Source organism: Rana temporaria, chromosome 3 (genome assembly GCF_905171775.1).
Source record: "Rana temporaria chromosome 3, aRanTem1.1, whole genome shotgun sequence".
Classification (NCBI taxonomy): Eukaryota; Metazoa; Chordata; class Amphibia; order Anura; family Ranidae; genus Rana; species Rana temporaria.
In genome coordinates, this window is record NC_053491.1 from 452,826,220 (window position 1) to 452,853,932 (window position 27,713).

The window sequence follows — 27,713 nt, forward strand, 5'->3', positions numbered from 1 at the left end:
TTGGGGTAGTATTTGAGCCATTTTACATTTTATTTTAATCAGAAAGAATTTTAATTTCAACAAATTTCAATTGTTTGGGTCAATTTAACATTTTTTTTTTTATTTCCCGATTTTTCTTCTTAATTGATATTTTAGATACGTTTTATATATAATCTTTGTCGCTGCTCTTTCCATTCAACTCCATGTGCAAACTTCTTCTTGAGCTACTGAGCTCTGTGAACAACAGACTTTTTACAACAAAGGTGCTAAGGAGAATCAGCATAAATATAAAATATGGAGCGTAAAGGCTCAAAAGGAGAATACACAACATTAATAAGCAATATTTAATATGTAGAAAATACCACACATTCCCTTTAAGGGAGTTGAAATGAGGTCCCAGGAGTATCCAATAGGCTTAAGTACATTAACCCCTCTGGTACATACACTAGAAATGCTAACATGCTAGTCCAGGCCCCCTTACCTCACTCCTTTTGGTGTTTGTACAGTGGAAGGAACGTTCGATTTTTTTCTCAGAAGAGCAATAATCAAAATATTGATAATGTAATATCTCTTCCGTTGGCCACACATTCAGTAGGCCCCACCTCCTGTACCGGTTATCAGTAATAGCACTCCTTCTATAGCTGTCAGCACTGATTATTGCATTCTGCCGGTGGCAAAGTCTCCCCAATAGCAGAATACAAAAGCTCAGCCGGAGTAATTCCCCCATCCACATTGAGAGTGTAGATGGGGGATTCAATACATTTTTATTTTCATTTAACCCACCGGTTGAATGAAAGGAAAAAAAAAGATCAATGTATGAGTAGACTAAAGAACTGTACACACGATTGGATATCTGATGGAATCTAATCCGATGGATTTTTTCATCGGATATCCGATAAAACTGACTTTCATCAGTCTTGCCTATTCACCATCGGTTAAAAATCCGATCGTGTCCAACGCGGTGACGTAAAACACAACGACGTGCTGAGAAAAATGAAGTTCAATGCTTCCGAGCATGCTTCGACTTGATTCTGAGCATGCATGGATTTTTGACCAATGGACTTCCCATCAGGTTCTATTTTTTTTCACTGATGGAAAAAAAAACGATGGGGCCCACACACGATCGGTTCGTCCAACGAAAACGGTCCATCGGTCCGTTTTCATCAGACAAACCGATCGTGTGTACAGGGCTTAAGTATTACTCGCAGAAGATCTATTAAAAAAATATATATATTTGAGTACACCATTGATCTTCAAAGTAGTATGTTCCTATGGAATATTATATATTCCCGAATAAAAATAAAAAAATAGGACAGGACATAAATAAATAACAGAGATAAAAGAAAAATAAACTTTCTTTTTAAAAAAATTTAATATTTCTTTGAACAATAGTTATCATCCATTAAGTTTAAGTTCAATTAGAGCCTAAAACTGGCCATAGTAGACCTCAAAATGAACTTTCGTTAAAACATTTGTGCCAAAATTCCGATCAGTCCATTTGATGACTTGACAAATGTCGTTCACAAGTATTTCAAAGATTTGTTTGCTTTTAACATTCATTTTTGGAACTAACAAACTTTCCCAAATGAAAAAAACACATAGACTGTTAGAAATTCATTTGCCCAAGAAATTTTTTCCATCCTGCCCCTTCGAATTTTCTTTTCGAATGTCGATTTGACCCCACTAATGGTTAGAAAACTGAACAAATGTTCTAAAATGTACAGGATTCAACAAGTTTATGATCAGCTTAACTGCAGGCAGTAATGAAATTATTAAAAGTATCCCATGGCTAATCAAGAATATATTGCTCATTTTGCCTAGGGGGTGAACCATGGGCGTAGCATCAGGGGTTGCAGGGGTTGCAATTGTGACTCCACCCCTAGCTCCAGGGGGCCCACAGCTCTGCTCCCTGCTGTCATATTACATTTAAAGGGTCACTAAAGGATTTTTTTTTTTTAGATAAATAGTTTCCTTTACCCTAATGCAGTCCTGGTTTCATGTCCTCATTGTTCGTTTTTGCTGTAATCCTAATATTAGTATTCTTTTATCATTGCTGTAAAGATTCGTACATGGTACGATTGTTGGCCAACCGAGCGTCTGATTTTTTTAAAAGGGCGTGTGCCAGGATCTTGTTTTGCATACTAACGGTACACAAATGTCATGCCACAAACAACAACATAATGACGTACTACAAGGAATTTCAGCTCTTGAGCGCCACCCTTTGGGCCCCTTCTGCTAATTTCGTGTTTGGTGAGCATTGATTCCGAGAATGCGTGTTTGTACTTTAAACTTTTGTATGGTGGATTTGTGTACTGACAATACGAAAATCAGACGTCTGACCATTGTCCTCTAAAAAATGTACTAGCCTGTCATCCAACATTTGTTGGCTGAAAGTTGGACAACAATTGTCAAAAGGAGCGTACTAAGGGTAAGATTTTAGGACAACAGTCTGTCAACAGACAATCCCCTTCCAACAATTGTACCGTGTACGAGGCTTTAGACTTCATATTTGCCTCCTAGTACTTGTGCTTTCTCAAAGGACCAAATGCATTCACTAATCAAAGAAATTAGGGTGTAGTCATGCTGTTCATACTCTTAAGCCCTGTACACACGATCGGATTTCTGATGGAATCAAATCCGATGGACTTTTTCGTCGGATATCCGAAGAAGCTGACTTTCATCAGTCTTTCATACACACTATCAGACTAAATTCCGACCGTGCCAAAACGCGGTGACGTAAAACACTACGACAAGCCGAAAAAAATGAAGTTCAATGCATGCGTCGACTTGATTCTGAGCATGCGTGGATTTTTCTCCAATGGAGTTCCACACAGAAGATTGGAATTTCCTATCGGTTTTTTATCCATAGGAAAAATTTAAAACATGTTCTATTTTTTTACAAAAAACGATCGTGTACACGGCTTTAGGGTTTGATTTACTAAAACCGGAGAGTGCAAAATTTGGTTCAGCATTGCATTGTAGCCAATCCACTTCTAAAGCCTTGTACACACGACCGAGGAACTCGACAGGCGAAACACATTGTTTTCCTCGTCGAGTTCCTTGTTAGGCTGTCAAGGAACTCGACAAGGCAAGTTTCTCCATTCCCATTGAGGAAAAAGACGACATGCTCTCTTTTTGGCTCAACGGGATCCTCGACAGTTTCCTCATCGAAAAATGTACACACGACCGGTTTCCTCGGCAAAAAAAAAATCCCAGCAAGTTTCTTGCTGGCTTTTGCCAAGAAACACGGTCGTGTGTACGAGGCCTGTCTCCAGCTTGTTCAATTAAGCTTTGACATAAAATTCTGGAAGCTGATTGGTTTCTTTGCAAAGCTGCACCACATTTTGCACTCTTCAGTTTTAGTAATTCAACCACTTAGTATTCTACTAGGAGTTCTTCTGTGATCATCAAAAAAATATATATTTGTAGGAGGAGTAAAAGTACGTCCATGCTTATGATTTGGTTACCGTTAGTGAGTTCATCTCAATTGAGTTTTCTACAACATAAAAAGTCCAAAGAAGGTTGCGCTTTGTAGCTGGGCCCGTAGGAGGCTTCTGTCAGACATATTGACAAAAATTTCATCCCCTTCTTCTAGCAGGAAGCTGGATCCCAGGAAGCTGCTTTTCTTCCATATTTGAGAACCTTGATTATTACAGAACCCTCCACTGTTCACCATTAATTGAGTGACAGAACCCATTGTTCTCAATTTTACTGAATGGGTAAATAGTAAAGAAGGGTCCACTTTTTCACAAACTACTCCCAGTTGCAGTTTGGAGTACACAAAATATAGTCCGGATTTTTTGCATCGAAGTGATCCATCACTGTACTCCATTTCATGGAGGAATGCCAAGCCATGTGCAGATTCCCATTGAAGTGGTATGTCTAGCGATGTGTTCTTCTTAACTGTTAGACCTAAAGGTAATTGAAACAGATGTTGTAAATGCCTAGTTATCCGTATTTACCAAACTATTTATGTTTAAAGCTCAACATTCTGCACCCCCACTCCCCCATAGGACCACCCTCAGACACTTATGGCCTGCAACTGGTGTCAGAAAAAATAGCCCAGAATTGATATTTCAAGAAAAGATCCACTTTCGTAAAAAAAAGGTATATAATAAATACGTTAAAAACAAGCATTTTGTTCTTTCAACAGGGACAGTTTGCCAAAAGGCACCTTAAGCACTCTCAGTCCATGATACACAAAATTCTCTGGTCTGATAAAACAAAGATTGAACTCTTTAGCCTGAATCGCAAGCATCATGCCTGGAGGATACCAGGCCCAGCTCATCACCTGGCTAATACCATCCCTACAGTGAATTATGGCGGTGGCAGCATCATGCTGTGGGGATGTTTTTTCAGTGGCAGGAACTGGGAGACTCGTCAGGATCAAGGGAAAGATGAATTCAGCAATGTACACAGATATCCTTGATGAAAACCTTCTCCAGAGGACTCAGACTGGGGCGAAGGTTCATCTTCCAACAGAACAACGTCCCTAAGCACACAGCCAAGATAACAAAGGAGTGACTATGGAACAACACTATTAATCTCCTTGAGTGGCCCAGCCAGAGCCCAGACTTGAGCCTGATTGAACATCTCTGGAGAGATCTGTTGTGCATTTACGTTCCCCATCCAACCTGATGGAGCTTGAGAGGTCCTGCACAGAAGAATGGGAGAAACTGACCAAAAATAGGTGTGCCAAGTTTGTAGCATTATATACTCAAAAAGACTTGAGGCTGTAATTGGTGCCAAAGGTGCTTCACCAAAGTATAGAGCAAAGGCTGTGAATACTTATGTACATGGGATTTTTTTTTGTTTTGTTTTTTATAAATTCGTATAGATTGCAAACAAACTTCACATTGTCATTATGGAGTATTGTTTTGTAGAATTTTGAAGAAAATAATAAATTTAATCCATTTTGGAATAAGGCTGTAACATAACAAAATGTGGAAAAAATTAAGCGCTGTGAATACTTTCCGGATGCACTAATATATATATATATATATATATATATATATATATATATATATATATATATATATATTAAAAAGCATTAGCTCCCTGTGTGATTGGACCAGACAGATGCTTAGACTTAACATATAGAATCAATCTACTGATCTGAAACCAAACATACCTGTGAGGTGAGCAGATGGAAATAACTGACCATCCCGGAATGCTGAAAAAGAAAACCAAAAAAAAAGTTATATAACAGTCCAGAATAAACTGACCTATAAGCTCTTTTGGACAGGTGGAAAGCTTACTACTCCCTGAAAAGTGATCTGCTGTGAGAATAGGTTTTTAGAGGCTGGTACAGCAGGTTCTGACACCTATTTTTTTTATCCTTTTTAATTATTGAATGGCAATTTTACCTTGCTTTGCCGCACTTTAACTGCAATCCAAGTATTTGGCTCTCGGTTGCAGTAAAGCCTCATTGGTCTCAATGGGGTGGTGCCACCTGTAAAACTCTGCAGCCCAAGCTTCGTGGCCAGGACATGTGTATAGCCCTGTCAGACTGTAATGTTAAAACTCCAGTGAGAATTACGTGGCTCGTTCAACTTTTGTTTACCACCCCGTGGAAGCCAGTATGCAGCCTTGTTTAGACTTGGCTGCAATAAGCAGTGGACAGAAATGTTTACATGCCCTGGCCACAATGCTTTGCAGCAAAGTTGACTCGAAATGTAGCAAGTGGCCGGTGGCAAGCCTGCCAAATGATACACATTCAAGTCAAAAGGGAAGCACTACAAAAACCCTTCAACTGCACGCATTGCTACGTGTTAATTGGCAAAAATGTGGTTAAAACAGGCGGTGATGAGGTGTTGAATCGCTTCCTCACCACCTTTCAGTAGCCTCTGGAGCGCATTTGGTCTTCGGAGGCAAGGGAGTTTTAGAGGCATGTCTAAATCTACTCTGAAGGAGCCCTTATGCTTCAATCCTTGGCTTGAGAAGATAGAAGGACTTTAGGGAAGTTGGTGTTTTTTGGTGGGGGCAATGCTGGAACAAGGTCATCTAGTACCCAAGGGGATGATGCCAATAGTGAAGATGCCAAGGTCAGCTAGAACCCAAGAGCAACAGATAAAGCACTACTACAACCCCCACTGGATTCCAAAGCTTTGGGCTGGGTGCTTGCTCAGGCGGAAAGACTTCCATCCACCTCCAAAGCTGAACACATGCAAGGAAAAGCCGGAACTCCAGTATATCAGTATAGGCTTCTTTTAATATAGGAAAGTAAAATACAGCTGAAAAACAACCAATGCATTTCAGCCATTAGGCCTTAACCGTGGCCATGATTAAGGTTTAATGGCTGAAACTCATTGGCTGTTTTTCAGCTGTATTTTACCATCTTATACTAAGGGAAGTCTGTTTATGCTGATATACTGGATTTCTTTGCATGCATCTATCACCCAAGGGAAAGATGTCAAAGGTGAAGATACCAAGGTCATCTATCACCGAAGGGGAAAAAGTCAAAGGTAAAGATATCAAGGTCATCTAGCACCCAAGAAAAAGATGCCAAATGTGAAGGTGCCAAGGTCATCTATCACCAAAGGAAAAAATGTCAGAGGTGAAGATCTCAAAGTCATCTAACACCCAAGGTGAAGATATCAAGGTCATCTAGGAGCCAAGGGGAAGATGCCAAAGATGAAGATACCTAGGTCATCTATAACCGAAGGGGAAAATGTCAAAGGTGAAGATATCAAGGTCATCTATCACCCAAGGAGAAGATGCCAAAGGTGAAGATGTCAAGGTCATCTATAACCGAAGGGAAAAATGTCAGAGGTGAAGATATCAAGGTCATCTAACACCCAATGAGAAGATGCTAAAGGTGAAGATGCCAAGGTCATCTATAACCAAAGGGAAAAATGTCAAAGGTAAAGATATCAAGGTCATCTATCACTAAAAGGGAAAAGGTCAAAGGTGAAGATATCAAGGTGATCTAGCACCCAAGGAGAAGATGTCAAAAGTGAATATGCCAAGGTCATCTATCACCGAAGGGAAAAATGTCAAAGGTGAAGATATCAAGGTCACCTAGGACCCAAGGGGAAGATGCCAAAGGTGAAGATACCAAGGTCATCTATCATTGAAGGGAAACATTTCAAAGATGGAGATATCAAGGTTCACTAGCCTCCAAGTGGAAGATGTCAAAGGTAAAGATACCAAGATCATCTAGCACTCAAGTGGAAGAGGCTAAGGGTGAGGATACAAGGTTATCTTTCACCGAAGGGGAAATTGTCAAAGGTGAAGATACCAAGGTCATCTAGCACTTAAGGGAATCATGCCAATGTGCTCCCCCCCCCCCCCTTCCCTCCCAAGCTGAGATAAGTGGAGTTTTTAAATCCATACTTTCATTGGTATGGCCAGTGCAAGGTACCAAAATTACATGTCCACTGGCCCTAGGGTTACCAGGTTGTGTTCAAGGACAACTGAGTAAAATGGGGGGGGGGTGTTGAAACATGGTTAAACCAGCATAATTAAATCATAATTATCAGTGAATGCCTGAAAGCTTTAGTCAGTTGTGGTTCATTGTCCAAAGTCCCCATGAAGTCAATGGAAATCTATATAAGGCCCTGAAAAAAATGTATGCCTTACATAGGAGCAAAAATGTGGCCATACTTTTATATGTTCTTACCCGTTTTCATTCTCATTTGCTGTGCCTCGAATTTCATGTTGACCTTAAAGACACAAGAAGTACATTTTTTTGAGAAAAAAGCTGAATTTCAAACACTTTCAGTATGATTTAACTGGATTCTGAGTTTGACTACTTGGCATGGGAATATTTAAAGTGACCCTGTAATAAAATAAGTTCTTTGCTTACATTCATTTAAAACAAATACACCAGGGAGATTCACCTGTAGCAAATTTTTGTTGAATGCCAGATCCAATGCCTTATAAAAATGCTCCTTAAAGCGGTGGTTCACCCTCAATAACAACATTCTAGCATTAAATTAAGCATAGTAGCGCGAGCTACAGTATGCCTTTATTTATTTTTTTTTGCCCCGTACTCACTGTTTAATCCTATAGTGAAGATTCCGACTCCCCGCGGGGAATGGGCGTTCCTATCCAGAGGGAAGATGATTGACAGGCCGGCTATGGCACGTCACGCTCCCCGAAGATAGCCAGAGTAGGTCTCGGCTCTTCACGGCGCTATACGGCGCCTGCGCACAGACTATGCGCAGGTGCCGTGAAGAGCCAAGTCCTATTTCGGCTATTTCCGGAGAAGCGTGACGTGCCATAGAGCTTTCTTTTGGTGGTATTTGATCACCTCTGCGGTTTTTATTTTTTGCTCTATAAACAAAAATAGAGCGACAATTTAAAAAAAAAAAAAAAACAATATTTTTTACTTTTTGCTATAATAAATTTCCCCCAAAAATATATATAGAAAAAAAAAATTTCCTCAGTTTAGGCCGATACGTATTCTTCTACATATTTTTGGTAAAAGTTATAGCGTCTACAAAATATGGGGATAGTTTTATAGCATTTTTATTAATAATTTTGTTTTTTACTAGTAATGGCGGCGACCATTGTCATTTTTACAGCCATCAGTGCTATAAAAATGCACTGATTACTGTGAAAATGACAATGGCAGTAAAAGGGTTAACCACTAGGTGGCGCGGTAGGGGGTTAAGTGTTCCCTAAGGTGTGATTCTTACTGTAGGGGGCGTGGCTTGCTGTGACATGTCACTGATCGTGTTCCTGATGACAGGGAACACGATCAGTGACAGTGTCAGCTAGGCAGAACTGGGCGATGTTGTGTTTACACTAACATCTCCCCGTTCTATGTCTCCGTGAGACAATCTCGGGTATGCCCGCATTTATGGCAATATGTTTTAATTTCCACTATTGCTGGTATGCACCCCTTGCGCCTGAACTTTTAGACAGTGACAGTAGAGCATTGGACTTGTCAGTAGAGCAGAGGTTGGTGTCAGTAGAGCAGCAGACTTGTCAGAAGAGCAAAGATTGGTGTCAGTAGAGCAGAGGTTGGTGTCAGTAGAGCAGCAGACTTGTCAGAAGAGCAAAGATTGGTGTCAGTAGAGCAGAGGTTGGTGTCAGTAGAACAGCGGACTTGTCAGTAGAGCAAAGGTCGGTGTCAGTAGAGCAGCGGACTTGTAAGTAGAGCGGAGGTTGGTGTCAGTAGAGCAGAGGTTGGTGTCAGTAGAGCAGAAGTTGGTGTCAGTAGAGCAGAAGTTGGTGTCAGTAGAGCAGAAGTTGGTGTCAGTAGAACAGTGAACTTGTCAGTAGAGCAGATGTTGGTGTCAGTAGAGCAGAGGTTGGAGTCAGTAGAGCAGAGGTTGGTGTCAGTAGAGCAGCGGACTTGTCAGTAGAGCAGTGGTTGGTGTCAGTAGAGCAGAAGTTGGTGTCAGTAGAGTAGAGAACTTGTCAGTAGAGCAGATGTTGGTGTCAGTAGAGCAGTGGTCGGTGTCAGTAGAGCAGAGGTTGGTGTCAGTAGAGCAGCGGACTTGTCAGTAGAGCAGAGGTTGGTATCAGTAGAGCAGAAGTCGGTGTCAGTAGAGCAGAAGTCGGTGTCAGTAGAACAGAAGTCGGTGTCAGTAGAGCAGCAGACTTTTCAGTAGAGCAGAGGTTGGTGTCAGTAGAGCAGAGGTTGGTGTCAGTAGAGCAGCAAGCCTGTCAGTAGAGCAGAGGTTGGTGTCAGTAGAGCATTGGACTTGTCAGTAGAGCAGAGGTTGGTGTCAGTAGAGCAGCGGACTTGTCAGTAGAGCAGAAGTCGGTGTCAGTAGAGCAGCGGACTTATCAGTACAGCAGAGGTTGCTGTCAGTAGAGCAGAGGTTGGTGTCAGTAGAGCAGCGGATTTCTCAGTAGAGCAGAGGTTGGTGTCAATAGAGCAGCGGACTTTTCAGTAGAGCAGAGGTTGTTGTCAGTAGAGCAGCGGACTTGTCAGTAGAGCAGAGGTTGGTGTCAGTAGAGCAGCGGACTTGTCAGTAGAGCAGAGGTTGGTGTCAGTAGAGCAGGGGTTGGTGTCAGTAGAGCAACGGATTTGTCAGTAGAGCAGAGGTTGGTGTCAGTAGAGCAGTGGATTTGTCAGTAGAATGGAGGTTGGTGTCAGTAGAGCAGCACACTTGTCAGTAGAATGGAGGTCGGTGTCAGTAGAGCAGCGGACTTGTCAGTAGAGCAGAAGTTGGTGTCAGTAGAGCAGCAGACTTGTCAGTAGAGCAGAGGTTGGTGTCAGTAGAGCAGAGGTTGGTGTCAGTAGAGCATTCGACTTGTCAGTAGAGCAGAGGTTGGTGTCAGTAGAGCAGAGGTTGGTGTCAGTAGAGCAGCGGATTTGTCAGTAGAGCAGAGGATGGTGTCAGTAGAGCAGTGGATTTGTCAGTAGAATGGAGGTTGGTGTCAGTAGAGCAGCGGACTTGTCAGTAGAGCAGAGGTTGTTGTCAGTCAGTAGAGCATTGGACTTGTCAGTAGAGCAGAGGTTGGTGTCAGTCAGTAGAGCATTGTAATTGTCAGTAGAGCAGAGGTTGTTGTCAGTCAGTAGAGCAGAGGTTGGTGTCAGTAGAGCAGTGGATTTGTCAGTAGAATGGAGGTTGGTGTCAGTAGAGCAGCACACTTGTCAGTAGAATGGAGGTCGGTGTCAGTAGAGCAGCGGACTTGTCAGTAGAGCAGAGGTTGGTGTCAGTAGAGCAGAGGTTGCTGTCAGTAGAGCAGAGGTTGCTGTCAGTAGAGCAGAGGTTGGTGTCAGTAGAGCATTCGACTTGTCAGTAGAGCGGAGGGTGCTGTCAGTAGAGCAGAGGTTGGTGTCAGTAGAGCATTGGACTTGTCAGTAGAGCAGAGGTTGGTGTCAGTAGAGCAGAGGTTGCTGTCAGTAGAGCAGAGGTTGCTGTCAGTAGAGCAGAGGTTGCTGTCAGTAGAGCAGAGGTTGGTGTCAGTAGAGCATTCGACTTGTCAGTAGAGCGGAGGTTGGTGTCAGTAGAGCAGAGGTTGGTGTCAGTAGAGCAGTGGATTTGTCAGTAGAATGGAGGTTGGTGTCAGTCAGTAGAGCATTGGACTTGTCAGTAGAGCAGAGGTTGTTGTCAGTATAGCAGTGGACTTGTCAGTAGAGCAGAGGTTGGTGTCAGTAGAGCAGCGGACTTGTCAGTAGAGCAGAGGTTGTTGTCAGTCAGTAGAGCATTGGACTTGTCAGTGTAGAGCAGAGGTTGGTGTCAGTAGAGCAGCGGACAGTGTCAGTAGTTTTATTTTTTATTTTTTTAGGAGCCTGGTTCGGGGGGCATTGGTTGCGATATCAGCAGGGGAAATCTGTGCTTCACAGGGTAATTAGGGTGTGCCCAGGCTCACCCGGCACACCCCCTATGCATGCCTATGCTGCCTGCTCCCAGTTTTTTTTTTCTTAAAAGCTTAAAGTTCTGCTTTAATGACCCTGTTGCTTTGTCCTGCATAATTCATTTTAAAGTGAGCACTGACCCGAGAGGAGGATATTCACCGACATGAAATGCGGCCATCATATCTAATGATTGGTAAGCTGCAATATAATAAATGTTTGCTTTTGAGTTTAATACTGCTTTAGGAAAAAGCTTTGTTTAGAGACATATGGTGGCTGCTATTATTGACTTCTAATTCTGTAAATACTAGTCGTCTGGCTGTCCTGCTGATCCAATTCAATACTTCCTAAATAACTGAGCTGGAACAAGTATGGCGGTCAGTTGTCCTGACTTCACTCTCTGCATATCTAATATGGGTGAGTCATTAACCACTTCCGCACCGCCCGCCGTCGTTATACATCGGTACTTTGGCGTTGAATACCAATGTTATGGCAGCAGATAGCTGCCATAACCCTGGTATTTCTAAAAACGGCAGATGGTCCGCCGCATCGCTCGGGAGCCGGTGTGCGTGCCCGGCGGCCGCGTTGTCCGCTGGGCACCCGCAATTGCCGAATAACAGAGCAGGACCATGGACCACAGATCCACATCCTGTCAGGGGAGAGGAAACGATGGTGTGTTCCCAGTACAGAGGAACACCGATCGATCTCCTCCCCTCACAGTCAGAATCACTCCCTAGGTAACACAGCTAACCCCTTGATTGCCCCCTAGTGTTAACCCCTTCTCTGCCAATGACATTTACACAGTAATCAGTGATTTTTTTATAGTACTAATCGCTGTATAAATGTGAATGGTCCCAAAAATGTGTCAAAAGTGTCCGATATGTCCGTCACAATGTCACAGTCATGATAAAGTCACGGTGAATCTGCCGCTGAGACCACATCTGGAAGTGGACCGCACGCTCTTGAAGCGGATACTGGGTTATTGCAGCTATCTACTGGTATTCCTTGTTAAACAGCTGACTTACAATTGCGGTAGGTGGTCCAAAAATAGTTAAAGAAGATTTAGCATTATCATTTTTCTTTTACAGTCTCAGAAGATAAGGAGTTTTGGTGATGTCACTACTGTAATGCTCACTGTTCTCCTTGCTGGAGAGGAAGCTATACCTGTGGACTTTCAGTACAAGGATCTCTCTGCATCTGCTTCATTCTGTGGATCTGTGCTACCTGAACTTTCCCTGCTGCTTTTTGGTCATTGCCCTCTTTAGTCTTCAGATGACATTGAGGGGACAGCTCTGATATGAAGAAACAACGCCCTGCTCCTCTACCAAGATGGCCGCCTTCACACAGAGATGCTGTGCAGAACAAGGCATGGTAAGTCAGGAAAGATTAGCTGCAGGGAGAGCACAGCTAATACTGTAGACTATTCCTTTGCTATCTGCTTGCATTTTTTGGCCACGGCTTTCACAGTACAGGTCTTCTTCAAATGAATCTGGTTGTCTACCCCTGCCGTCGACCTTTGTTGCACCAATTCTTGTTATGAAGCAAATGTCACAGTTCTCCGACAATTCACCATATCTGTTTCTAACCACTACAAAGAAACTCAAGGTCATTTCTTAGTATTCTTCACCAGTTGCAAAAACAAACAGGAACAGGAAGTCAGTTAGATGTTCTGTCATTATGGTAACAAAGAAGTGAATAATGTCCTTCGTGTCTGAAAGAAGACATGTCTTTGTTGCCCAAAAGCAAACCAAGATAAATCCACGTATAATTTGCCTCTCTAGTCCCACCCTCCCTTTTATTACTGTGCAAAAAAATTTAAATAAACCTTTTCTGTTTTCAGTACATACCATCTAATAATGCTAATGATGCCATCACTGAGCCATTGTGCTACTCTATGCAGTGTGGGCGAATCATGGCTGATGGGTGGGGTCTGACAACATCATAGCATCAGTTCTTTTCTCAAGAGCCTTCAGTATTAAAGCAATGGGCTGGCTCTTGGGAGGAGTTATGCAAATATCAGAATGCCTTGATGGATGGAGGATACTGATAGGTAGATTCAGGTACGGCCGTGCAATGTTAAGACGGCGTAGCCTAGCGTGTTTACACTACGCCGCCTTAAGTAAGAGAGGCAAGTACATGATTCTCAAAGCACTTACCTCCTTACTTAGAATGGCGTAGTGTAATTGCGGCGGGCGTAAGGGCACCTAATTCAAATTGGTTGGAGGGGGGCGTGTTGTATGGTAATGAGGCTTGACCTCACGTTTTTTGACGTTATTTGCTACTGCGCATGTGCCGGGCGCCTACATTTCCCAGTGCGCATTGCGGCTAAGTACGCCGTACGGGCCTATTGATTTTGACGTGGACGTAACTCCAGATTCGGGGAGGACTTACGCAAATGACGTAATAAATTTGAACCTCGCGGCGGGAACGGCGGCCATACTTTAACATTGTTATTCCACCTCATAGGTGGAATAACTTTAGGCTGCCTAAGGCCTTACGGAAACGACGGAATTCGACTGCGGTGGCCTGGCGTACGTTCGTGAATCGGAGTACAAGCTCATTTACATAATCTACGCCGGCTGCAATGGAAGCGCCACCTAGCGGCCATCCGAAAAATTGCAATCTAAGATAGGACGGCGCAAGCCGGCCTATCTTAGATATGTTTAAGCGTATTTCTGTTTGAGCATACGCTTAAACATACGGTGGCGTAGATTCGGAGTTAGGTCGGCTTATCTACTGATAAGCCGGCCTAACTCTTTCTGAATCTACCTATGAGTCTCCATGATCAGAAGAGCTTCCACTCCTCCTTCTGCTCCCTCCCTACTCTACCTAAATTGATATTGGTAAATCTGGTAATGACTAAGCGCTGATATTTGCACGAAACACGTCTACCTCTTTGTCCCCTGCTCCATCTGTCAACCACTTGTCATATAAAGCTTCAATAAAAGTATTTTTGGGAGTGCAGCCCCTGGAATTATTACTTCACGTTACCTAAATTGGTATTTTTTTTTTTTTGTGGAAGTGGGTACCTGTCTGTGACAAGTACCAAACCTCTTGGCGTAATTGTAACCTGGACGGTTAGTATCAAGGAGGACCGAAAGCGTACCGCTCAAGTTCAGTTTAACTGAGGGAGGTTATTAGGCTGCCTTTAGAGAAATCTGAATGGGAAGCCTGCAGGTGAGGATAGAGAACCACTGGGTCGGGTCCCTGGCCTAGATGGGTGTAGTCTGTGCTCCGGTGAATTTTTCGGAAGAGAACACTGGCCCCCCCTTCCCACCGGGGGGAGCGGTTAGTATTTCTCAAATGTAATTATGTAGAAGTGATGGGAGTAGTGGTTGAGTCATTACACAGGCTCTCAGATCTCCAGGCCTTACTGGTTGGGGTTGGGGCTGCCCTGGCTGGGCTGTTGGTTAGGGTTGAGAGAAAAGCTGTGGTAAATGTGCCATAATTCTCACAAGTGTTGAGGGGCACTTTTGAGTTTCGTTGGCACCATGGTCACTTTACATCCACACTTTTTTCACACCTGCCTCTAGGGCTGAGACTTTTGGTTAGGACCAGAGGAATTTTTGATTCCTGGCCGACATTGTATTGCACAATGGCCACTTTCACTTCTCCCACCTTCCTTCTCCCCACTTTCTATTTATTTTACCCCATGTTTGTCACTTTTTTGTATCTTTTTGTTTGATGTTACACGTTTTGTCACTGTGTGATCAGTAGGGTGTGGGTCCTCGGGCCTACCCTGAAAGTCTTGGGAGGGGGTGGACATGGCCTTCTGGCTTAGTTCACCCTCTCTCATGGGGGTCTCCCTTTGGGGGATCCCTGCCGAGTACTTGGGTCGGTCTGTTTCGGCAGACCCTCCAGAGAAAGGGGTCCGTCTGGTTTCTACCAGACAGGCCTAGAGAATACCTCAGTCAGTGGGGGATCAGGGTAAGGTCCTTCCTAGGGAACATTTTGAAGTTTTGTGTTACTCTTTATGTGTGTGCACTTTTTTTTGGCACCGGTGGAGTTTTTGGGTGTGTTTCACACGCCACTTCCACTTTTAGCTGAGGCGAGAATTACGTAATCTTGGCCTGCCCACAACCTCCAAGGACACGTCACACGCTCAAGAAGACTGTGGGACCAATGCTGTGTTATCTCGCACATGTGCAGTAAGGGAGCCTGCTGTGGCTCCTTGGGGAATCATAGCTGGCTCCCAAATCCAAGATAGCGGTGCTAGGGTCCCATGTGGTGAGAAGAGTTGGCTATGGGAAGACTGTACTGGACTCCATGGACTGCTAAGTACCTCATTGTTATTTCACAAAGTTTTTATTGGGTTTCTAGGTTTTGTTTTAAAGTTGTGAAATATTTGTCTGCACAATGATACATCGTAAACGAAGTAACAGAGGCGAGAACATAACAACAATTGCACCAAACGTTGGGAGTTAGTTCTTAAGAATCACTTATCGAACTATAAAGGTATAGTGCACGTTTAGACCATTGGTTTGGCTTAGAAGGTGGTCCAGTGTTATTGAAGGCCAGTAAAGACATTTGCCTAGGCAAGGATAAAAAATTAAAAGGAGGGGGAATGCTCTGAAGTCTGAAGAAGAGCACAGTGTTAGAAAAGAGGAAATGAGGAATGGAAAATGGCTTAGAGGCCTCAGAGGATGAGGGGCCTCACAACAAAAAAACTGCCCGCAAAAAAAATTGAAAGCAGCTCTCTTTTTTCTCGTCGTGTTTCACGTCAGTCTTTTTCTCGTCACGAAAAACGGTTGTGTGTATGCTTTTCCGAGGGGAAAAAAAGTATTCAGCCCAAAAGCCACCCAAAGGGTGGCGCCATTTGAAAGGAACTTCCCCTGTATAGTCCCGCTGTACGTGTTGTACGTCACCGCGCTTTGGTCGGACGTTTTTTTGCATGAACATGTGTATGCAAGTCAGGCTGGAGAAGAATCACATTGTGAAAAACGACGGGTTTTTGAACGTCAGGAAAAACGATGGTGTGTACTCGGCATGAGGTTTACAACCACTTTAAGGCTGGAGTTCAACTTTGAATGTTTATAGGTAGATTCGGTAAGAGTTAGGCCGGCTTATCAGTAGATAAGCCGACCTAACTCTGAATCTACACCGACTTATGTTTAAGCGTATGCTCAAACAGAGATACGCTTAAACATAGCTAAGATAAGATGGCTTGAGCCGTCCTATCTTAGGTTGCAATTTTTCGGATGGCCGCTAGGTGGCGCTTCCATTGCGGTCGGCGTAGAATATGTAAATGAGTTGATACGCCGATTCACGAACGTACGCCCGGCCGCCGCAGTCGATTTACGCCCTTCCGTAAGGCATTAGCAGGCCTAAAGTTATTCCATCTATTAGGTGGAATAACAATGTTATTTACGTCGTTTGCGTAAGTCGTCCGCGAATTGGGATTTACGTCGTTTACGTCCACGTCAAAATCAATAGGCCCGTGCGGCGTACGTAGCCTCAATGCACACTGGGAAATGTAGGCGCCCGGTGCATGCGCAGTTAAAAAAAAAGTAAAAAACGTGAGGTCAAGCCTCATTGCCATCAAACACGCCCCCCTCCAACACATTTGAATTTGGCGCCCTTACGCCCGCCCGCTTTAGGCTACGCCGCCGTATATTAGCAGGCAAGTATATTGAGAATCATTACTAGCCTAGCTAATTTACGGCGGCGTAGCCTAAACACGCTAAGCTACACCGCCGTAACTTTAATCCAATGTACCTGAATCTACCTATTAGTCTCCAACTAACATTTCCCATTGTAGGTTTCAGTAGGACTGGTTGCTACAGGGCAGAAAGTTACTATTTCAGACACGTTGATCATTTTGGTTCTTAGAATATGAAGCAGTAAGTGAAGTACTGGCCTCGTGGGGCTTTTACATTTTAAAGCGGATGTGCCACTAAACAAATATATTAAAAGCCAGCAGCTACAAATACTGCAGCTGCTGACTTTTAATATAAGGACACTTACCTGTCCTGGAGTCCAGCGGTGATCGCAGCAGATGACGAGCCGATCGCTCGTCACCCTGCTGCTCCCCCCTCCATCCACGGTGAGGGAACCAGGAAGTGAAGCGCTCCGGCTTCACTGCCCGGTTCCCTACGGCGCATGCGCGAGTCGCGCTGCGCCCGCCGATTGGCTCCCGCTGTGTGCTGGGAGCCGAGTGTTCCCAGCATACAACGGGGGACGGACGGGAAGCGGAGAAAAAACCCGTCCTTTGCCCTTATCGTAGGGCCGGAAGTGGGTGCAGATACCTGTCTGTAGACAGGTATCTGCACCCCCCTCCCCCCTGAAAGGTGTCAAATGTGACACCGGAGGGGGGAGGGTGCCGATCAGCGGGACTCCACTTTAGAGTGGAGATCCGCTTTAAGAATAGTCTGAAAACTCTTGGACCAGATGCGTTGTGAGGATCAATTCAGTGATAAGAATTAGCTGAGGTTTTACTCTAAATTAGTATAATGGCTAATGGTATACGAATCACTGTTGAGGTTAGGCTTTAGAGGTCTATCCATTTTCATTTACCATTATGGTGAGGGGTTGTGCCCAAACCAGTCTAGTTTAATGGGATTTTGCTGTAGGTTATAGTTTAAAGTGGACCCAGAATCATCAAGTTATCTGCTAAGGGTTAGGAGTTAGGTTACGTTTTATGGATAGGGTTAAGGTTTAGATTAAGTGTTAGGGTTGAGTAAAGGGGGAATAATTGTTTGGGTTTGCTTTACACATAGGAATAGGTGACAGTCTTCTAAGATGCTGCAACAAAACATACCACATGGACCAGTAGGACAGATCAATATAAACCCTTATCCAAGAATCAAAGATTCATTCACCTTTAAGGGAACTTTGACATTTTGTATTCCTCAATGAGAAGTTCAGCTCTTGATAATTTATAACGGGGTCATTGTTATATTTCATGGCACTGATCAATTCTAAACATTCATAGGTAGATTCAGGTAGAGTTAGGCCGACTTATCAGTAGATAAGTCGACCTAACTCAGAATCTACGCCGACTTATGTTTAAGCGTATGCTCAAACAGAGATACGCTTAAACATATCTAAGATACGACGGCTTGCGCCGTCCTATCTTAGATTGCAATATTTTGGATGCCGCTAGGTGGCGCTTCCATTGCGGTCGGCGTAGAATATGTAAATGAGGGGATACGCTTATTCACGAACGTACGCCCATCCGACGCAGTACTTTTACGCCGTTTGCGTAAGAGATAGGCCGCGTAAAGTTAGAGCTAGGCCCTAGTGGTATAGTAATGTTAAGTATGGCCGCCGTTCCCGCCGCGAAATTCGAAATTTTTACGTCGTTTGCGTAAGTCGTCCGCGAATCGGGATTTACGTTGTTTACGTCCACATTGAAATCAATAGGCCCGTGCGGCGTACTTAGCCGCAATGCACACTGGGAGATGTAGGCGCCCGGCGCATGCGCAGTTACAGACAAAACTTCAAAAACGTAAGGTCAAGCCTTATTACCATTAAACACGCCCCCCTAACACAGATTTGAATTTGGCGCCCTTACGCCCTCCCGCTTTAGGCTACGCCGCCGTATATTAGCAGGCAAGTACATTGAGAATCATTACTTGCCTAGCTAACTTACGGCGGCGTAGCCTAAACACGCTAAGCTACGCCGCCGTAACTTTATTCCATTGTACCTAAATCTACCTATCAGTGTTGTCTATAGGTCATTCATTGATCCTATCCAGAGGCGTACAGTAGCTTGAATTTTGTAGGCCCCCAATGCAAAAGATGTCCTGGGGCCCCTCACCACTACTTGCCCCTTCCACTGCGCACCAAGATACTCCCATTATGCGCCAAGATATTCCAAGTGGCTAAAGAGATATTTCAGAGATTTTTGTACATATTGAGAGGGTAATTCAAAATATTTTGTAGCAACGATCCATCACATGACCTTGCCCCCTTTCCCCCATACTAGTAATCACGTGACCTTGCCCCCTTCCCCTATCCTAGTAATGACATGACCTTGCCCCCCATCCTAGTAATCACATGACCTTTTCCCTTCCCCCCCTCTATCCTATTAATGACATGACCTCACCTCCCTCCCCCATCCTAGTAATGACATGACCCAGGCAATGAGAGCAGTGGACTGGGGAGAAGGCAAACAACTGGAAGCTGAGTACTGGATTATAGAACTTGGCTTGAGCCCTGGGAGACACAAGGCGGATCAGAGCTGGACTCCAGCTCTGGGATTTTGAGGAGAAAATCAAATGTAATATGACAGCAGGGAGCAGAGCTGTGGGCCCCCTGGAGCTAGGGGTGGGGTCACAATTGCAACCCCTGCAACCCCTGATGCTACTCCCATAATCCTATCAGTTAAAAGAGCTATTTGGAACACACAGAATTGTTACAAACAGCAGCATTGGCAGCTCCGAAAGAGAACGAAGATTGGACTCACAGCCTACCAGACAGTTACATTTTCAATATGTTCTTTAGAAGGTTCTTCTGATTCATTTTTGCTATACTAATTAATGGTAAACTGATAACCCATTAAAACATCAACACCGCCCACTATTTTGTAGCATTGACCACGTTCTTTAAAATTAACCTGCCACTAAACTAAATTTAGCATTCTACCATATCTACCCTACATGTCTTCTCATAGACATTCCCGGATATACCAGGAGCCCACAAACCAATGCAGACCCCAATGTCAGCTCTGCTTCAGGGATCTATGGAAGGTGCACACATTACTGGTAGACATGTCAGATTGGTAAGGGGGTTTCTTCTTGACTGTAGATGTGGAAAGCCCCTCTGATGATACTCTGATAAGGGTTGGTAAAGTTGCACTGGAAAACCCCTTTAAAGGTTAACCTCATTTGAAGATAATATCTCTGTTTTGTGTGGTTGATGATAAGTGGTATCACACTTTTTTTTTTTTTATCGTTCACTACTTCACGTGGATTTTCCCACTGAAATTCCCAATTGCAGCCAACTACCAGTTAATAGAGGTTCAGTAAAGTAAAGACAAAATTGAACAGCTTGGTGGGAAAGAGAAGAGCCAGGACAAAGGACAGGCAGAAGGGACAGGTGCCCTTGGCACAGTGAACTCATGTGAGGGAGGAGGGTGAGTTCCTACCCCTGTAGCATTTTCGGGTCTGTACGTTTCGGGGAGGGAGGGGGAATTGTACTGGGGACACAATGTAGAAATGGGGACAGGAAGAATAGGGATCGAGTGAGCAGATCAGTTGTGGATTTTTTTTTAGGGGGAAAAGGGAGGGAATTTTTGCTGAGACATGATGCTCACACTTTGCAGGGGAGCAGGAGAGAGTGGCTTTGAGATACAACTAGAGACCAGGAGCGAGCTTGGAACCCAGAAGGCATCTCTCAGTACTGGGCCAATGAGCTGTGGGTCAGGGATCCCATGTACACAAGGGCGCAGAAACGCTGTTGACATCATTGACCTAATATGGCCTCAAAGTGTTGGTGGTGAGTTGCCTTGATTTGGTTGACTTTCATAGGCGTGCGCAGGGGGTCCCCCGGGGTGCGTGCAGCGCAGATTCCCCCTGCTGATATTTCACCAAAACGTATACATTTTTTTTTTTAAATATAAATACAATTTTAAAAAAATAATACAAAAATAAAATAATAAAAATAAAAAACGACTGACACCATCCACTTTCCGCTACTACATTTTAAAATGTTTATATTTATTTAGAGTGTGTGTGTGTGTGTATTTATATATATATATGTGTTTTGGGGTGCACACCCCAATGCAATAGGCAATAGTATGTTGACTATGCAAATGAAAGCTAGTTGAAAGTGGTTAAAATTGCCTGGAGATATCTCATGTGTTGCCATCAGATGAACCAATAAAACAGTGAGCCTAGTCTCAGAGTTATATCTTTGTTCTTCCTAGGTATGGTCTGTGGCCAACAACCCCCCACACTTCCCAACTCACAAGTAAGAATACTTAACATTTCCTGAGTGGCATCCAGATTGGCATGCCCCTTGTCAAGTCCGTGCCAAAGCTCTCCAATCAGCATAAAGCATGAACTTTGCTGATTGCAGAGTTGTATCTCATACCCAGTAGGGGGTGTGTTGGACCTCTGCAGAGAGATCACTGCTTCCATACCAGGTCCTTCTCTGCAGAATGCTGGCAGGAAAAAAACTTTTCTACCCAGGCTGTGGCTGCTTTCTAAAAGGAATGAACTGTAAGATGTTAAACACCTTTTGGTTTGATGCCCAAGTACATAAGGCAATGACACCTAATCCAACTTATAACAGCAATCTTATCCTTCCACCTCTTTCCATCCACCAAACCTGACATGTGCAGTTCATAAGATACAGGTGCAAGTTGGTCAAAATTGTCCTTTTTAAGCAATATTTTGTTCCTACATATGGGCTGCATGTAGGACTCTAGGACTCAAGGCCTCTATGTGATTAGCGAACGATGGAAGCGACCATTCCCAAATCCAGGAATATTTGTCTTCATGGGTGTAGCCCACTCTGTTTGCATTTGCTAGTGATGTTTTTGGGTTTACAGTCATGGGAAAAAAATCCAGCAATGTGATAGCTGCTAATATTGCGGTCATGACAAAGTAATGTCCAGCAAATGTCTGGCAAGTCCTCTGATATGGAGTATTATGATTACTGTATCTCTAGTGGGCCCGGGGGCATGAATAGCATAAGTGCAATCCAAAGGGGTAGATTACAAACTGGTGACTCGAAAGGGTGAATGGCCACAAATAGGGCCAGATTCAGATACATTGGCGTATCTTTGAGCGGGCGTAGCGCATCTCATATGCGCTATGCCGGCGTAACATAGAGAGGCAAGTACTGTATTCACAAAGCACTTGTTCCCATATGTACGCCGGCGTAACGTAAATGGGCCGGCGTAAGCCCGCGTAATTCAAAGTAGCAAGGCAGTGGGCGTGTTGTATTGTAATGAAGCGTGACCCCATGTAAATGCATGGCCGATCGAACGGCGCATGCGCGCACATGTTTAGAATCACGTTGCAAATACTCCCTAAGATACGTCGGCTCAATGCTTTCGACGTGAACGTAACTTACGCCCAGCCCCATTCACGTATGACTTACGTAAACTACGTAAAAATATACGCTTGTTCCGACTTCCATACTTTGCATTACCTGCGCCTCATATAGCAGGGGTAACTTTACGCCAGACGTAAGCCTTACGTAAACGGTGTAGCTAAATCCAACGGGCGCAAGTACGTTCGTGAATCGGCGTATCTAGGTCATTTGCATATTCGACACGGAAATCTACGGAAGCGCCCCTTGCGGCCAGCGTAAATATGCACCCAAGATACGACGGCGTACGGCAACTTACGTCGGTCGGCTGAAGCCATATTTCAGGCGTATCTAGTGTTAGGAATCAGGCGCATAGGTACGACGGCGCATCTGGACACTTACGTTACGTATCTGTAGATACGCCAGCGTAAGTGTTCTCTGAATCTGGCCCATTGTGTTTATGACCTTTGTAGATCCCTTACAACCTTTATATATAGAAATCGCTTAGGCACTGGCTCCGTCTATCTAGGCCGGATTACAACGGTGGTTTGTTGGTCTCTTTAGCAGCAAATTTTACTAATTATGATGTGAAAATTAAATTCTTAAAAACTTTCTAATTAGGCGTTCAAAATGAGAAAAGTATATTGCACCAAGTTTTGGCACAAAGTCTTGAAAACTGTTAGCAGAAAGCAAAAGATGACACCAGAAAAGTTGGGAAACAGTTCAAGGACCCCGAGATTGGGGCAAATCAAAGGGACATCCTACAAACCTCAGATTGAGTGCTCAAGGCAATCTGACTCACTATAGACCAGTTATAGTTATCTGCAGTGAACCTGTGCACCATAACTTTAGATTCCTAATGCCTCGTACACACGGCCGGACTTTCCGAGAAAAAAAGTCCAACGGGCTTTTTGTCTCGGAAAGTCCGGCCGTGTGTAGCCTCCATCGGAATTTTTTTGTCGGAAGTCTGACTGACCTTAGATAGAGAACCCGTTCTCTTTCTTTCTGTCGGACTTCCGACGGACTCACGGCGGACTTTTGCACGGTCAAAAGTCCGACCGTGTGTACAAGGCATAAGAATCATATATAATACTAAATATCGTGAACCACACAAAACATTATTCTTATATCAGAGGACAATTTATAAAGGCAGTTACTCTGTGCTGAATTTTCTTAAGTTCCCCTATTTTGTAGCAGAATACATGATGCCTACACAGAAGGCAAGCTTCGGGCAAATTCTACCACTTTCAACCCGATGTTGATTGCAAAAATGACTACATGGATAAAAAATAGCTTCCCACCAACAATGTTTATCCATCTAAAGCAGCCATTCTCAACCAGGGATTCGTGGGACCCTTGGGTTCCTCCAGCGGTTGCTAGGGGTTCCTTGATCTGTGGCTGACTGACCTACCACCTGAAAGTGCTTGCGGAATTCTTGGTCCAATGACACTTGGTGGTTCCGTTTAGCTGTCAGACCACTCGCCCCTCACCCCTCCATGAATTCATTTTAGCAGGGGTTCCTTCTTGAGACCTGAAATGACTTTAAGGGTTCCTCTGGTGTAAAACTTTTGAGAAAGGCTGATCTAAAGTGTTAGTGGTAGATTGCCACGATTTGTGGCTGTTTGAAAGTAGTTGAAATTGCATGTAGACTATGTGGGTCAGATTCTCAAAAGAGATACGACGGCATATCTCCTGATACGCCGTAGTATCTCTGAGTCTGGCCCGTCGTATCTATGCGCCTGATTCTTAGAATCAGTTACGCATAGATTTCTATTCGATCCCACAGGCGTAAGTCTCTTATGCCGTCGGATCGTAACTGCATATTTACGCTGGCCGCTAGGGGCGTGTACGCTGATTTACGCCTAGAATATGTAAATCAGCTAGATACGCCTATTCACGAACGTACGCCCGGCCGTCGCAGTAAAGATACGCCGTTTACGTAAGGGGTTTTCAGGCGTAAAGATAAACCACCAAAAACATGGCGCAGCCAATGTTAAGTATGGATGTCGGAACCGCGTAAAATTTTTAAAATTTTACGTCGTTTGCGTAACTCGTGCGTGAATGGGGCTGGCTGTAATTTACGTACACGTCGAAAGCATTGACGATTTGCCGACGTCATTTGGAGCATGCGCACTGGGATACGTCCACGGACGGCGTATGCGTTGTTCGATCGAAACGTCATTTACGTGGGGTCACAATTAATATACATAAAACACGCCCACAGCTTCAACTTGAATTAGGCGGGCTTACGCCGGCCCTAATACACTACGCCGCGGTAACTTCGGCGGCAAAATCTTAGAGAATACCATACTCGCCTCTCAAAGTTACGGCGGCATAGCGTATAGGAGATACGCTACGCCCGCCTAAAAGTATGTGAATCTACCCCTGTGTGTCTATCATGAAAAAAACAGACAAACTTTGAGGCCCCATACACACGACCGAACATGTCTGCTGAAACTGGTCCGCGGACCAGTTTCAGCAGACATGTTCGGCCGTCTGTACAGACGGACAGGATTCCACCGTACATTTGCCCGCCGGGCCTTTTTCGAGCGGGCAAATATTTCTAAACATGTTTAGAAACATGCCCGCTGGAATCCTGTCTGTCGGACATGTTCGGTCGTCTGTACAGACCTACCGTACATGTCCGAGCGGCCGCCATCCCTCGCATGCGTCGAATGACTTTGATGCATGCGTGGAAGCATTGAACTGCCAGGGCCGCGCACGTCGCCGCGTCATTGTCGCGGCGACGGCACGGCCTTGTCGCCGCGTATCGAGTACGCGCGGATTTCTGTATGATGGTGAGTACAGCCATCATACAGAAGTCCGGCGGACCGTTTTCATCGTACATGTTTGCTCGTCTGTACGGGGCCTAATACAGTACTTCCAACCACTTTCCACCAATTTCAATTCTATCAGATCCTCCTGGGAAATTCACTTTCAACCATATTTTGATTGCAAAAGAATGAGCATGTGAATCAAAGGCAACCTATGACCAACAGTCATATATTTTGGTAGTAGATTGCCTTGATTTTGTTGACTTTGCAAATGAAAGCTGGTTGAAAAGGGGAAATAATGGCCTGGAGGTTGTCATGTGTGGCAAAATTCAATGAACTAATAAAACAGTGAACCTAAAATCTTAGAGTCTCAGGGTTATATCTTTGTGCTTCCCAGGTATGGTCTGTGCCTAGGGTTGCCACCTTTTCTTCAAGCCAAACCCGAACACTTTAGTGGCACAGAGCACGTTTTTTTTTTAATAGTATACACAATAGGATAATAAAAGACCTGGGGCACCTTTGGGTGCCTCAAGGACAGTGGTAATGCAGCGTGCTGCGGCAAACAGTGGGTGTGGCCAAACTCCTCTTGCTGACATTGTGGCTCCCTCTCAGTGATGCCAAACCTTCCCCCAGACAGCGGCCCGCATCTCTCGAATGGCAACAGATTTTTGTGTGACTACCTCAGTTACTTGGGGAGCCACAGCCCAGTCTAAATAGGCAGACTGAAACCCGGACACAAGATCCCAAACCCGAACTGTCCTGGTGAATCCTGGACAGGTGGCAACCCTATCTGTGCCCACCATCCCACCACACTTTCCAACTCACAAGTAAGAACACTTACCATTTCTTGAGTAGCCTCCAGTTTGGCCTGCACCTTTGAAAGGTAGTAGATCTGTGACGCTACCCCGCACAGTGCCAGCAGGGCAAACAGCAGCAAAATCAACTGCATCAGCAAGTTACAACTTGCCCTTCTTCTTCCTGGAGGTGGACGGGAGGCATCACAGTGTCCAGGCTCCTCCACCGTGAACACTGACATTGGAGAAGTCACATACCTGTCCATTGTCAGAGCAGCAGTAGTAGCAGGGTCCTGTGTGAGAATGGGGAAACAGAAGCGACTCGTAGCAGACGGAGGAGAAGCTGTGTGGTAGGGCGTTTCAGATGTGACCACAAAGAGGGAAAGTCATTTAGACAAGACGGATGCACTTTAACCAATTAATTGCATAGTCATTAGTGCCTTTAAAGTTGACTTGTTTCCTGTATCAAAGGAAAAGCAGAGAAAAATCTAGTCACATCATCACCAACACTACCAGTTTGGACTCAGCTCACATGTAACACGCAGATACCAGGAAGCAGAGGTGGCAAGGACAGGACAAAACACCACAGCTCATTTGAAGTTAAAGTATATCTAAACCCTCATCTTAAACTGCCCGTTCTAATTAAAATAGAAATGAAAGGCAAAACATTTGTGTATAAATCTAAAAAAGATAAACCCTTTTTTGTAAGTGATCACATTCCCTCTGTTCTCCGATACATAAGAGGCAGAGGAGGAGAAACAGCAGAACACTGAGCTTCCCAGTGAAAGGCTGTGCAGGGGATGGGGCATGTTAGGACATGTATAATCATTGGAGGAGAGCAGGCTGAGTTCCTAGCACAGCTAGGAAACTGACCGCACTGTGCTCTCATGCCTAGTGTAATCAGTTTTTAATAGTAAAGCAGAGGGACTGGCAGGAACACCAGGGTTTTCGCATAAAGGAAGCAAAACAAAGAGAACAGGATACTTTCTCATACACATACATTGCAGGCACATATCAGGAATATGAAATTTGGGGTAACAAACACTTTAAAGGGGTTTTAACCACTTAAGACCCGGACCTTTATGCAGGTAAAGGACCTGGCTAGTTTTTGCGATTCGGCACTGCGTCACTTTAACTGACAATTGCGCGGTCGTGCAATGTGGCTCCCAGACAAAATTGGCGTCCTTTTTTTCCCACAAATAGAGCTTTCTTTTGGTGGTATTTTTTATTTTTTGCGCTATAAACAAAAATAGAGCGACAATTTTGAAAAAAAATCAATATTTTTTTCTTTTTGCTATAATAAATATCCCCCAAAAATATATATAAAAAAAAAATGTCCTCAGTTTAGGCCGATACGTATTCTTCTACCTATTATTGGTAAAAAAAAAAATCGCAATAAGCGTTTATCGATTGGTTTGCGCAAAATTTATAGCGTTTCCAAAATAGGAGATAGTTGTATTGCATTTTTATTCATTTTTTTTTTTTTTTACTACTAATGGCGGCGATCAGCGATTTTTTTTATGACTGCGACATTATGACGGACACATCGAACAATTTTGACACATTTTTGGGACCATTGTCATTTTCACAGCAAAAAATGCTATAAAAATGCATTTTTTACTGTGAAAATTACAGTGCAATTTAGGAGTTAACCACTAGGGGGCGCTGTAGGGGTTATGTGTGACCTCATATGTTTTTCTAACTGTAGGGGGGCGGGGCTGGACGTGTGACGTCATTGATCCCTATATTATGGAACACACGATTAATGAAGCTGCCACTGTGAAGAACGTGGAAGCCGTGTTTACACACAGCTCTCTCCGTTCTTTAGCTCCGGGGACTGATCACGGGACTCCGGCAGCAATAGGGTCCGCGAGTCCCGCGGCCACGGAGCTTCGGACCGGGTCGCGCGCCCGCGACCCACAGCTG

At 44.2% G+C, this 27,713-nt stretch overlaps 1 protein-coding gene across 1 annotated transcript; it reads right to left on the bottom strand.

The window, feature by feature from the left end:
- Positions 1 to 3,280: 3,280 nt before the first annotated feature.
- LOC120930928 (tumor necrosis factor ligand superfamily member 6-like) lies at positions 3,281 to 26,229 on the bottom strand. The gene is made up of 4 exons (XM_040342066.1): positions 25,835 to 26,229; positions 7,601 to 7,643; positions 5,111 to 5,152; positions 3,281 to 3,891 (listed from the first exon to the last, which is right to left on the bottom strand). The coding sequence occupies exons 1-4, from the start codon at positions 26,051 to 26,053 to the stop codon at positions 3,476 to 3,478; spliced, it is 720 nt and encodes a 239-aa protein (XP_040198000.1). The 5' UTR covers positions 26,054 to 26,229; the 3' UTR covers positions 3,281 to 3,475.
- Between the last annotated feature and the right edge of the window lie 1,484 nt (positions 26,230 to 27,713).

Excerpts from the sequence above, each read along its gene's own strand:
- LOC120930928 (XM_040342066.1), bottom strand. The coding sequence starts at position 26,053 with ATGGACAGGTATGTGACTTCTCCAATGTCAGTGTTCACGGTGGAGGAG. Across the intron at positions 7,644-25,834 it reads TGGAGGCTACTCAAGAAATG|GTCAACATGAAATTCGAGGC; the intron begins GTAAGTGTTCTT and ends TGTGTCTTTAAG. Across the intron at positions 3,892-5,110 it reads TCCATCTGCTCACCTCACAG|GTCTAACAGTTAAGAAGAAC; the intron begins GTATGTTTGGTT and ends AATTACCTTTAG.